Source organism: Hoplias malabaricus, chromosome 12 (genome assembly GCF_029633855.1).
Source record: "Hoplias malabaricus isolate fHopMal1 chromosome 12, fHopMal1.hap1, whole genome shotgun sequence".
Lineage (NCBI taxonomy): Eukaryota > Metazoa > Chordata > Actinopteri > Characiformes > Erythrinidae > Hoplias > Hoplias malabaricus.
In genome coordinates this window covers 30,299,715-30,312,828 of record NC_089811.1, presented here as the reverse complement: position 1 = coordinate 30,312,828, position 13,114 = coordinate 30,299,715, and the positions used below count along the sequence as shown (strand labels likewise).

Genomic DNA, 13,114 nt, shown 5'->3' with positions numbered 1-13,114 from the left:
CCTAGTGTCTGCACTCTTGCAGAGATACCCCATGTCTTAAAGCTACATAATCTCTTCAATACAGTATACTGCACTGTTCAATAAGAGAACATCCTAATATTAAAATACCAAAAATAAATGGCATGGGGACAATTTAAAGGACACCCCAGGACCTTGGGTATTCTGTGGGGAGAGCGTCTACCAAATCCCTTCATTTAGCTAGAAGCCCTCTATCATTGTGTATGGCCTGTCCACAGTGAACAGGAAATAGGACAGCCTGTAGGAACAAATAACCTCTCAGAGGAAATCAATATCATAGGCCTCAAGAGAACAGCGAAGGTCATTCAGGGATTCAAAGATCAACATTTCTTCCCCCACCCACTCCTCTGTGACCCCTCTGTGTTTCCAAAGGACTGGAACACTGGTTGAGTCCTGTTGCAGAGTGAATGAGCAGAGTCCAACAGGAGGCCCAATCACAGTTCCTACAGCCTTCATCACTACCAGTCCCCATGAGGGTACCCTTCCAGCCAGGTACAAGAGGTGAACACAGTCAGCTAGTAAAGCATGTTTTCCGATTACATTTGAATTCCCCTCAGTCAATATTTCAGTTATCCAGCCTTCCTCCTCTGAGAATGCACACATCATACCCCATGTCCCATGTAGGTGCTTGAAGTGCTGCTTGCTATTTCTTAAGACGTTATACATTCATTCAATAAAACCACAAGACACTTTGCTTAAACCGCAGCATTGAATGGTTCACACAATACGGCTAATCTATTATTAGCATGACATATGATTAAATGACATGAACAACAACAATGCAAAGGAACCATCAAAAGCAAGAGTCTAAATGCTTCAATTACTCTTCCCTCGCAATGACCTCTGAAACATGGAAGGCAAATTCAAGCCTTGTTAAAGAGATCTTTAAACCTCACCCAACTGCTTTAAAATTTTCCCAAATCTTACCAAACTCCCACTGCAAAGATTGAGAGGAAAATAAATGCATTCAACTTACAATAACAGGAGATACAGAAATGCAAGGATGAATTAAAAGAATTTAATTTAAATATATATATATATATATATATATATATATATATATATATATATATATATATATATATATATATATTTAAATTAAATTCTTTTAATTCATATATATATATATATATTCAAAGACAAATCCAAGACAAGAATTCAGAAATGTGAAGAGGAACAGCATATAATACATCTCTTTGAAACAAACTTAATACCATGACTTTCCCTAAGAAGTAAACTCATGGCTAGCAGCATGCTTTGAAGATGTGGTTGACCGTGATGTCAGTAAGCTGAGCACGAGTGAAGGTAAGGACAGGCTGTCTATCACAGAAACGAGAAGCTCAAGTCCCATTTGTCTTTGAGCAAAAGTCATTAAGTGGACATGAGTAATGCTTAGCCTGTCTGCACTTTGTTTAGATGAATGAAGTGGGGCTGTTGTGCAGTTGTTGAGTGATAGACGAAGGGGGGATGTAATCAGGCCTTTCCTGAAGAGCTGCATCAGCAGTGTTTTTAGTTTTCAAAGGGAACTCTGTTTCTAGGTCAAGCAAGACATAAGTTGAACTAATGCTGCACTTCCAATGATTCTTTAAAGCCCTAGTTACAGATTTTAGGCAGCAATTAAAAATCAAACAATAGAAAAATAAAATAACCAAAGATTTACTATATGAACATTTAATGTACTGTATATACACTTTAGGATTAAAAATGGCTGATTTAACAAACATCCAAAATAGTGCTCCCTACGAACCAAAATATTTTAAAGTTTTAGCTTTTATTTCTCTTCTATTTGCAAATTATTGCAAAAAAAGTCATTTTGAACAATTTTAGTTAAGTGCTTATTAATTTATCAGCTAAAGGTCTATTCATGTGGTGTTCTAATGATTAAGTTCATGAGGTTCTTTAATCCATACGAAGCCAACCTGAGTACCAAAGTTGACACCATCTCTAACATGGGAGAAAAAGGACTCAGGGTGGCAGGAGGTACAAAGAGTGATGTTGGGTCTTTCAGTCACAGTGTTGTCCTGGATGTGCTCTGGAAGAAGCCCACCTCTCTCCAGGAGGATCCTAAACACATGACATTGAGTGAGGAGTGTAATGTGTTTCTATAATTTTGCATACAAATGGTGACGAAGGCTTCTGTTCGTTGTCTTTTTCTGTTTAAATTGTGGCATTGACATTTTCTACACCTCATCAATCATCTTTAAATATGTAAAATAGTTCTACAATCGTCTAAATGGCTTTAGGAAATTGCATGGGTTATATTAGAAACAGCCTTTCGTTAAAATCAATATCATAGGTCTCCTGAGGACAGGAAAAGCAGTGCAGAGCTTTACAGCTCTTTTTGTTGTTTTGTTTTTTTACCTGGTAGCAAGCCTAATATCCACATAAGGCCTTGGTGAGTCCATGTTTCTGACGCAGTCCGGATGAATGGTCTGGAACTTTCTAGCTGAGTCTGGTTCCATAGTGAAACAGCAGGGTCCAACGGAAGGGCCAATCACAGCCACTATGTTAACAAGCTTGCTGCCAAACTCCAGCACCATGGCATTTACTGTTGCCATGGCAATTCCCATGAGGGTACCCTTCCAGCCTGTAAGGAAGCCAAACAAAGCATCATATTTGAGTTTCAGCATTTTTAGTAAAAGAAATGTAATAAATTAAGTCTAATTCTTGTTGAAGAAATTAAAACAGAAGATTGTGATTTAAACTGTGATTCTGCTGTGTGTGTGTGTGTGTGTGTGTGTGTGTTTGGGCAGCAACAATAAAAAGCACTGCTTATCATCATTACAGTATTCACAGGATATGGACAATAGTGATGGAACTTATTAGTAAATGTTTTACCCTGCATCCAGTTAAGCTGCCATAAAGAGAACAGAAATTAAGGCGAAAAAATATCTTCAAGTGTGTGCTAATAACCTAGATACTATTTGTTCAGGGTGATTTCTCTTGAGGCAATAAATGTGGAACTTATCGCACGCACTGAAGGACACTGTTGCTCATTAAAAAAATACAGATATGAAAGTAGAGGTAGGAGAGAAATTGAACAGTGAGGGGAGCCAGGTCACCTGCATGTGCTGCTCCAATGACCTTTGCCACAGGATCAGTGAAGAGCAGCGGCATGCAGTCAGCTCCTGGTGCTGCTATGACAACGCCTGGCTGATTGGTCACAATCCCGTCGTAGCTCTCGGGTGCAGGCTTGCTCATTACCCACACATCACTGGCATGGTTGACCTAACACACAAAAACAGGACATGAGACTTAGTAATGAAAAATCCTGCTGTCATGCTCACGACAAAAACCAAAGCACAAGTCCAAATAGTCAGGTTTGATATTTAAAACCAATTACTAAGCGATTTTTACATGTAAAATACATTGCAGTAGTGTGAACCGAAACAGGCTGCAGAGTTCCCCATGCCCAACTGATTTGTTATTCAAAGTTAAGACTTTTACTGTGGCTTTAGCTCTACCTTAACGAGGTTAAACTGGTGAGGCTCAAAGCCAGCCTGCAGTCCAAGCCGTCTAAGGTTTTCAGCTACAACAGCCCTGGAGTCTCTGCGCCGTGAACTACTGAACAGATTCAGAGAGCTCAAGGTGGTGATGCAGGAGATCCCTCCATTTCTTGTTGTGAATCCATGTGAAAAGCAATCTTTGGAAGGGGAGGAAAACAGAGATAAAGTCAAAATCACATTAGAAGTACTCCGGGAATCCCAGGCAGATAAATAGATCACATTTCTCAGTAGTAAAAAAGAAAGCTACTAACATATTAGGGCTGATTCACAATCTTTTAAAAACTAACACATATATGATATATATTTATATTAACTGTATGCAAATCATTGTATAGGAAGTGTATCTATTTTATGCCCTCCTCACAGTACCTCTGGAAAAGTTTGATGAGAAGACTATTGTGCACTGCACGTATGTATAATTATGTATAGCAATACACATGCATCAATTAGTTCAAAATGCAGCAGCCAGGGGGCTCACTAGATCTAGAAGTTTATCATATAACCCCAGTTCTCTCGTCCCTACACTGGCTACCCATAAAATTTTGCATTGACTACAAAATACTCGTTTTAGCTTATAAATCTGTAAATGGTGATAGATGAAGGGGGGATGTAATCGGGCCTTTCCTGAAGAGCTGCATCACATCTGTTGTGAAAAGCGCTATATAAATAAAATTTGATTGACTGATTGATTGATTGATATAGCTAACCTTCTGTGCATATTAAAGGTTCCTTTTCTATCTGAAGTTCAGGCATCGTTTAAAAATGCAGTTACTTTTAAAGCAAAATTAATGTTCGGAAATATTACCCTGCTTTTTATAACTGTATATGACTTTCTAAGATTGCACAGCAAATTTGAATAAAGACTATGAGACCAAAATTTTGGCCACAGGTCTCTCCAGTTTTTCAAGGGTATCAGGTTTGTCTCTCCACCCCTTACTTGTCTATTAAGGCTGTACACTAGCTAATGAAATATTGCTGTGTGTTTTGGATCACACATACCGCTCCAAATCATCCCGAGGATAGAACTAAATTAAGTGTCATATTTCCAGAGAACAGTTCCACTGCTCCAAAGCCCAGTGCCTGAGAGCTTTATACTACAGAGTTCATGTTTAGCTACTCCATAGCACCCCATTCTATTGCTTTGCTTTTCTGTGGAGATTACAAAAGCTATGTTTGTACATCTGAATGCCTGTGTCAGCAGTTGCTGTTCCATTACATATCAGGGTTTCTATAGAGATTGCGCAAGCTGTGCATGCAGCGTGTCCATAGTTGGATTAATCTAAAATGGCTGAGGATAATTATATGGAGTGCCAATAAATGTTCAGACATATAGTTTATCATAAGTTTGGACATCATTTTTACCTAAACGTATTAATAAAAAAAGATGTGAAATACTACACATTACTTAATTCTGCATGTTGAAGTTTAGTCATTCATTATCTGTAAGCGTTTATCCAGTTCAGGGTCGCGGTGGGTCCAGAGCCTACCCGTAATCACTGGATGCAAGGCAGGAATACACCCTGGAGGGGGCACCAGTCCTTCACAGGGCAACACACACTCACACATTCACACTTATGGACACTTGAGTTGCCAAGGTGTTTTTTTGGACCGTGGGAGGAAACCGGAGCACCCAGAGGAAACCCACACGGACACCGGGAGAACACACCCAACTCCTCACAGACAGTCACCCAAAGTGTGAATCGAACCCACAACCTCCAGGTCCCTAGAGCTGTGTGACTGCGACACTACCTGCTGCACCAAATACTTATGTATAAAATAATCTGGAATTTATTAGTGATTCACAATAAATTTACCTGAGACAACTGGAGACCTGAGGATTGTGATTTCTCCTTTGAGCGCTGGGAGGCGCTGTAGAAACGCGGTGATCTCGTCACTGATGTCTGTGAGCTGAGAACAGGTGAGCGCAAGATCACTTAGCGGACAGCGGAGCTCCTCAAACACGGGGCGGTAAAGGAAGGTGTAGACGGCGGTGAAGAGGAGTTCCACACAGCGCTGGAGAGCGACTTGTCCGCGGCGGGAGGTCAGGACAAGGACGTTTGAAAGCCCCAGTCTGTCGGCGTCCTGTTTGAACGAGTCCAGGGCAGCCGCCCAGCTTCGGTTCACCAGGACATGGACCCTGCGATTCAGAGGGACTAACTGATCCAAAAGAGCCGCTTTGGAGAGACTCTCATCCTGCCCAGAGGAGTGGGAGGGTTGCTGGATGAGGATATACACCTCCACCGGCTCTTTAACATCTAACATCACTTCTTTTAGCTTGTTTACTCGCTGCTCAATACACACAGTGTACTGAGAGCAGTCTGAGTGAAGGAGATCCACCAGAATCACCTCCGCCATTAAAACACACCTTAAAGTACACTTTTACAAACCGAGGTATTCTTCCTCACAGACTCGCTCTAACGCCACGACTGAAGCCCTGTGTTTGCAGACCAGGCTAAAGCAGCAGGTCGTCCATTCTGGTGTCTGCAGGTTTGTTCCTCTTCTTCTGAGCGGGACTTGAGTCCTCTGTGGCTGTTTAAACACTTTTCACACCTTCTATTTAAGCCGCACAGAAGAGGAACTCGTATAACCGCGCTTCATGCGAAAACACACACACACAGCAACGCACACGGTCTTCCGGCGACACGAACCGCCCTCATTGGAAACTCCTCTCAGGAAAAAAAACAGAACATGAAGAGCCAGCGCGAACACTGTGTAACTTCTTAAAGAAGTGAATCATTCATGTCGTTTCACGCTTGTTTTATCCTCGGTTCCTCACAGTAATGTTTCTCTGCTGTGAGGTTTCCTTTGGTTAAGGCGGTGTTGCCGTTTTCTTCAGGGTTAAATACCAAACGGCTCCGTCCTCCCTTTGTAGTGCACTACCTAGGTTGCAGCGTCTGTATCTCAAATACGTAACGTTTAGGCCAATGTAAAGCCCTATTTCGCTGAAAACACGTCTCATTCTGCCTTTATAGAAGTTGCAGTTTTCAGGCGTTTAAACCTTAATCAGCAGGCCTCGGAAACTCGAATTAATCTTATTTTCTGGCCTCATTTAAAATTGTTCCTGCTGATTTTGTTAATGGGGTGGTATTATATAAGCATACCAGCAGTAATCAGTGATGTTTATGTATTTAATCAATAAAATGAACAGTGCTGGATCACAAAATAAACTGGTTACAGAAGGATGAAAAGGGAACTATATGCACTGTTTAGTTTTTGCATACAAACATTTTTAACATACTTTTTTAAATCACCCATGACATTTCTTTATGTTGTGTAAAGCAACCACAGTTGGTTGTTTGTACATATTTTATGGTCTTTGTTTTCCTGAGTATGAGGAAACACCATGGTTAAAAAGACATACAAGCATGATGATGTTCCCCATAGGAAAATCCACTGTTAGCTGACAGTCACACTCTGTAAGACCAGTTGTGTGAACTCTGCTCTCAGTTCTCAGTGCTGGCATAATGCAGTATTTGGATGAAATAATTCTACTATTTGTTTGCTATAGCTGTGAGATTTAGAATTCATCCATCAGTGATATAGTGTGTGGCTTTTACAGAAAGAAATGTAAATACACTAAATGAATCAGATATAACTGTGCTTCAGTCAGGTTTACCTCTGCATAATGTAATTTGACTCTGGATTAGTTGCACTATTGTTTTAACTTCATAGTGTCCAGGTCAGTTACTGGGAGAGGTTCATTCGTCTGTTTGTCAATTAGATCCTAAAATGCATTTTCATGCAATGGTAATACAGTCCCCAGGGAAGGTTAACATTCACAATGAAACAACGTAATTTACCAGAAACAAATATTAGACACATACAAGACATTTGTATTGTCCATATTAAACATTTATACAGCCCTGAACAGTAACACCGGCACAACACAGCAGTCTACTGTAGACTGTAGTTCAAAAGTTCAGATCTGATATTTTAATGACATATAACCACATGCATTACACCTGGATCATATGCATGGTATTCCAGTGTTAATAGTATTATTATTATTATTAATAATAATAATATATTTTAGTGTGACCAACAGGGGGAGTAAAAGGACAAGAAATCTTGTTTTGTTTTACGAACATCTACAGATTGTCAATGGAGACTCATGAATAATATAGTGTATCCAGACCGTCATGTTAAACAGCCTCTGACATATTTATGATGGTGTTTAACACCCAAAAATGTACACCATTTTGTAAGGACTAATGACGTCACATTATGACTCTGAATATGTTCATACTCACAGGCTATTACAGGCTCCACAGGGATTAGGGCAAAATAGGCTTCACATGAGTGTTCTACATGAATACATTAGCTTTAATAGCACTTTTTAAATCAATAAAACTTAAATTATATACATTATTGTAGGCTCAGGTAGAAAGAGAAAATGAAAGAGACACAAAGGAACATATTTATAATTTTCTAATGAATATTGCATGGATAGAACTTTACACACATATTATGCTAATGCTATCTATCTGTCTATCGATATATCTTTCTAACTTTCTATCTATCCATCTGTCTTTCTAACTTTTTATCTTTCTAACTATCTATCTACCTGTGTTTCTGTCTAAATGTCACCATTATTTTGTTTTTAAATCTTGAAAATATTTCACCAGGAAATTTCTAAAATGTCATTTAGAAACTACAGTCAGTTAAAAACGTAAGGGTCAAAATGTATATATCTGCATACAGAGACAGACATGATTAGTAAACATGAGTAAATTAGTAAACGTGTGTAACTGAGTGGCTTGTTTAAGGTGGTCTTAATGAGCTCGTCGTGTCTCGGTGAATTTACTGAGAGTTCAGATCTGTTAGCCAATCTTGAACGGGAAGAAACACCCGAACGTGCCCTCTCAGTTCTGTGCGCGCTCCCGCCGCCGGGTGCGCGTCCCCGCTGCAATGCACGCGCGCCCCCACCAGGCTGAAGGCTGGGTGATGTGTGGCGCAGCGGCGGAGCTCCACATCAGCCGCTCGCATCTCCGCTCCGCAGCGCGCGACTCCGCGAACAGGAGCTGCACGAGGACGGTAAGAGCTCGAGCTTCTTTTTCCATTTAACGTGCGCTGAACCACGCGGGGTTTGCCTCACGCACGACGTCGCCGCCACTGACAGGAGACTTCCGCGCGGTGTTGCCGAAGCCTGCACGGCGCGTGTGCGGAGCTCGAGGACAGGGACTGGAGCTGTCTCTTCATTAACCGGACCCTTAAAGTTAAAGCTGACATGGTGGTCGATTTTAGCGGGAATGAACCCTTCATAGGCTCGGACGGTGTAATACATTGGTGGAGGGTAACGTTATTTTCAACGTGTTGAATATCGTTAGTGTTATTTAGTGAAATGTTGAGGAGGTGTTGGTGCTGGAACATGTGCAGTGGCGGTGAAGTCCTAAACCCAGTGCTGCTGGTTCTATAGGCTTTTGTGTAAAAGTGCTGCTTTGAATGGACTTGCTCGTTTCCACTGAATGAAAAACATCACAGCGGGACTATTCTGGTCAAAAGTAACAGAGCAGTTAATATGTTTAATTATATCGCTGCTGTTTAAAAACAAACAAACAAAACAAAAAAATACCATGTCTTTTGATATAATGTGTAAATATCAGCTGTGTTTTTAAATGGTCAGAAAAGGGTCCTGTACAGATTGTGTAAATGTACGCCTAAGTATATGTTACAGCAATGGTCTCAAAATCCGGAGGGTACATTAAAGGTACTCTACATTCTGAGTTGAATATTTTGATTTTTGACTCTTTTAAACAGAAGGAATATATATAAAACCTGGAGTTGAAACTGATGTATGAAATCAATGCAATTTAAAAATTTTCAACCGAACTAGAATATGGTAGAGTAATGTTCACTAACGGGTACTGAAGCTGTACACTTGATGGTACTACCACAGGCCAGTCATCATGGTCCCATTGAGTTCAGACTCTTCACATGAGCTTATGCTGAAAGTTAGCTATTGTGTGATGCTATGAGGATTTTTACCTGACCATAATGATATGCCATTCATGTGGAACTGGTGCACACGTTTGAATACCAGTCTAATCATAAGAATGCTTTAGTGAATTTCGAATTCTCAGACTATAATTCAATGATTATAAAAAAAAAAATAGAAGTATAAGATGTTATACATTCATCCATGAAAATTGACCTGTAAGTTGTCTCTATAAGGAACAGTGGTAGCAGTCACTATCATTAACCCCCCAGTCCTGACACTGGACTGTGATCTGTGGCTCTCTTTGATCTTGTAAGGTGCATCATCAGCTTTAAAGACCATAGAGTTTTTTAATGAGCCATTAAAAAGTAACAGCAGCTCTAATGAAGCCTAGTGATTAAACTGAGCGCCTCTGATTGGCTGATGGCCTTCATGACACGGTCACCTGGGAGACACTTCAGCACCATGGAGAGGGTTCTGTGTTCTGCTAGGTCTGCTAGGCTACAGGACCAAAACACACTCCCTCAGATGGGTTTACAGTGTCTCCACAGACTCTCACACGTACAAATACAGAACAAGTGAATGAACAGGAGAGGGAAAACAGATATTTAAATCTGAACAGTGTATAGTAATTTTATTGTTGGAGCAATTCTGTTGGTCCATGTCTCATGAAAGGTGTTCATGTAGTCAGAGAGTAGCTGATGTGTTCAAATGATGTACAAAAATGAAATTGGAAGGTGTTATTTAGATAGCAACAATTAATACAGACCTATGTGTATAACATATACCATACTGTGCAAAATCCTTAGAGACTTATGCAGAGTGTTTAAAACCATTTATATGTATTTAACATTAAAATTCAAGTTCCAGGTTTCATCTTCTCTCTGAGTGTTTTCACACTGATTTTCCTCAATTCCAGCAACAGCTCTTTTGATTTGAATTAATAAAGGATGAACTGAGCCAGGCAAGTCCTGGAAGCTCTCAGGTATTAGAACTAGAAAAAGTAATGGGTGTTCTCATAAAGAGGTTTGGAAATAGTTCAACAAAAACAATGGCAACAATAAAATCCTACTTTTAGTTCTAATTTGTGATTTGTAAAACCCTTAGAACCCAGTAAAATATTGCCTCATGCGTCTAAACCTGTTCTGTCAAAATAGAAAACTATAGAATATCTTAAAATATGTACATTTTCTGTATTTTTCCGATCCCATTGTGCTGTACTGCACTAACACAAAGTAGATGCCAAAATACATGTAGAATCCAATGTCCTTTTTTTTCCCAAGTTGAAACGTGGACTTATCTGAAAACAGAACACATTCCCACTCTCTTTCAATCCATCTCAGATGGCTTCAGGCCCAGAGAGCTCATCCATGTCTCTGCTCAATATTAATTTATGGCTTCCTTTTTGCATAATATAGTTTCATGTTGCACTTCTTGATGCAGTGGTGGACTGTGTTTACGGACAGTGATATAACGTACACACACGTCCACATGGCTGTGTCCACAAGTACTATTATGGTTTCTCAAACAATAATGCCTGAGGGCCCAGTGGTCTCTCACATTCAGCAGAGGATTCTGGCCTTTACACAGTGAGATTTGCCCTGCTTCACTGAATCTTTTCATGATATTATGAACCGTAGATGCTGAAATACCTAAATCCTTTGCGTCCTTCCACGGAGAAATTTGAACTGACTGATAATTCTCTCACGAAGAGTGGCACAAAGTGGTGAAACATGACCTTTTCCTGCTTGCTAAGTCTAAGACTTCGGTGGATGCTCGTTTTCAGTCTTGATGACCTCACCTGTTACCAGTGGAACCTGTCAGAATAGTGATATTTCTTTAACCTTTCGATCTTATTTTTGCATGTGTTCAAAATTGAGTGTGCTGCAGGCATCACATTTTATTGTTTTTTGTTTTTATTTTACTGTTATGTTTGTCACTGAAATCCCTGCAAAATGTTGTCTTTGTACATCAATTTGTTGAATAAAATTTCCAGCGATTTAACAAATTAGTTTCTTTTTCTTTTTTCCATTTTTCATTTTTTAGTAAATGTTCCAAATGTTTGGGAATGGTGTTTGTGTTAACTCATTTCAGTGATCTCTCTATCTATCATTTCTATTATTATATAATAGAATTTATATAGAATATATATTTATATAGAATATAATATAATTTCTCATTATCTATTATCTCAGTGATAATTGTATACCGATACGAATAAACGAAGAACATTGTGGGGCGTTCTTAAAGTTGTGTTGTAGCCGAATGGTTGATATGTTTGTGTTTTAGCAGAAGTAAAAGGACACATGCCAGCATTTTACTGACAAAACTATACACTTCTTGGCAAATATTCCTCTGATCATAGTGTTTATGAATGTAGTTATGCTACAAGAGTGAAACCTCACAGATGGCGTCTAGTCTCGCTGAAATTAAATTAATGTCAGTAATTGTGGTGGCATTTTTAATGTAGTGCAATGTATTTGCCTTGTTCTGTATTTTTTTTTTTTTATTAAAAAATGTTAATTCAGCTCAGAGACTGGAAGGTCTTCCTGCTGGCCTTGTCTTTTTGAAAAACCCAGCTGTGTTTTCCATCGATCCAAAGGGTGTCCAATTAGGCTCACTTACAGCTCTGCAGATACATGGCTGGCTTTTCCTTTTCCTTTTTTTTTTTATGCCTGCATTTTCATTAACATTTTCCACTGGCCCTGCATGGGAGAGTAACTAAAGTGCTTGAGTAAATATCAGCTGGAGAAAAATTACACTGCTGTGGGAGCATTGTGTTGCATCACATGGTTTGCATTTTCTCGGAAGGTCTGTTGTTGAAGGCTAAAATACAAAGGGGTTGCTTTCGCTGTCGTTTCTTGCTGCATGTGGATAAAAATGTGAGGTCATGTGGATGGCTGGCTTTGGCTCTGGACAATATAGGACACAGGGAAGGTGATGGTATTTGATGGTATTTGCTGTGGCATGATTTCCCCCCTTCACCACTGGCCGCCACCACAAGCTGTCTCCTCTGGTTAGCAGAGGCTGGCATCATTAGTTTCACTGCATCAGATAGAGTCAGCCTAGGGTGTGTGCTCCTCCATTCATCAAGGCTGATCATCATAGATGAGGCCAGCATCACCCATTGTGCCACATTACAAAGGCTTTTGTCACAGCTGCTCTTTGTCCTCAGGGGCCATGCTTTCTTATTGCTTCCACAACCGCAGATACGAAAGTGCCCTTTGATGTGGGGGGTAGGGGGTGGGGGGTATTATTATTATTTTTTTTATTATGGTGGCATCTGTGCAGCTATAGACTGTATTTTACAGGAGGCCATGGTGTCTTCCACAAACGCTCCTCGGCATCACATCAGGTTAATTTAATTTATATGGCCATCCGTGGAAAAGCAAGCAGGAAATGCAATTTGCTGCTTCCCGGTAGCTGGAATAGAGGTGGCGGGTTTAGTGTGTGATGAAGAGAGATAAACCAAGGTTTGGTGAGGGGTGTACATTGGCCATGTGGGCCACAGAAGACTATACTTCTTTTGAAGCTATAGAATACAAAATAACCTTTATACACTATATTGAAATGAAGTGATGTACATATTTACAAGGTTTGAATTGGCTGAATTTCCCTTCAGCTCACATAGATTTTTATTGCAATTACACATTTT

The 13,114-nt window shown here is 39.9% G+C and overlaps 2 protein-coding genes across 4 annotated transcripts in view; one reads left to right on the top strand and one right to left on the bottom strand.

The window, feature by feature from the left end:
- Positions 1-1,176: 1,176 nt before the first annotated feature.
- Positions 1,177-6,349, bottom strand: lacc1 (laccase (multicopper oxidoreductase) domain containing 1). The gene is made up of 5 exons (XM_066686727.1): positions 5,339-6,349; positions 3,483-3,661; positions 3,081-3,246; positions 2,380-2,605; positions 1,177-2,082 (listed from the first exon to the last, which is right to left on the bottom strand). Exons 1-5 carry the CDS (start codon positions 5,877-5,879, stop codon positions 1,893-1,895), a joined length of 1,302 nt encoding a protein of 433 aa, XP_066542824.1. The 5' UTR covers positions 5,880-6,349; the 3' UTR covers positions 1,177-1,892.
- Positions 6,350-8,449: 2,100 nt separating this feature from the next.
- The window catches only part of enox1 (ecto-NOX disulfide-thiol exchanger 1), a 72,349-nt gene continuing 67,684 nt past the window's right edge, over positions 8,450-13,114 (top strand). For all 3 annotated transcript variants that reach the window (XM_066641299.1, XM_066641300.1, XM_066641298.1), the window contains exon 1: positions 8,450-8,558. The gene's annotated coding sequence lies outside the window, so the exon portion shown is untranslated. The remainder of the gene's footprint in view (positions 8,559-13,114) is intronic.

Excerpts from the sequence above, each read along its gene's own strand:
- lacc1 (XM_066686727.1), bottom strand. The coding sequence starts at position 5,879 with ATGGCGGAGGTGATTCTGGTGGATCTCCTTCACTCAGACTGCTCTCAG. Across the intron at positions 3,662-5,338 it reads CAGGTCTCCAGTTGTCTCAG|ATTGCTTTTCACATGGATTC; the intron begins GTAAATTTATTG and ends CCCCTTCCAAAG. Across the intron at positions 2,083-2,379 it reads GATATTAGGCTTGCTACCAG|GATCCTCCTGGAGAGAGGTG; the intron begins GTAAAAAAACAA and ends TCATGTGTTTAG.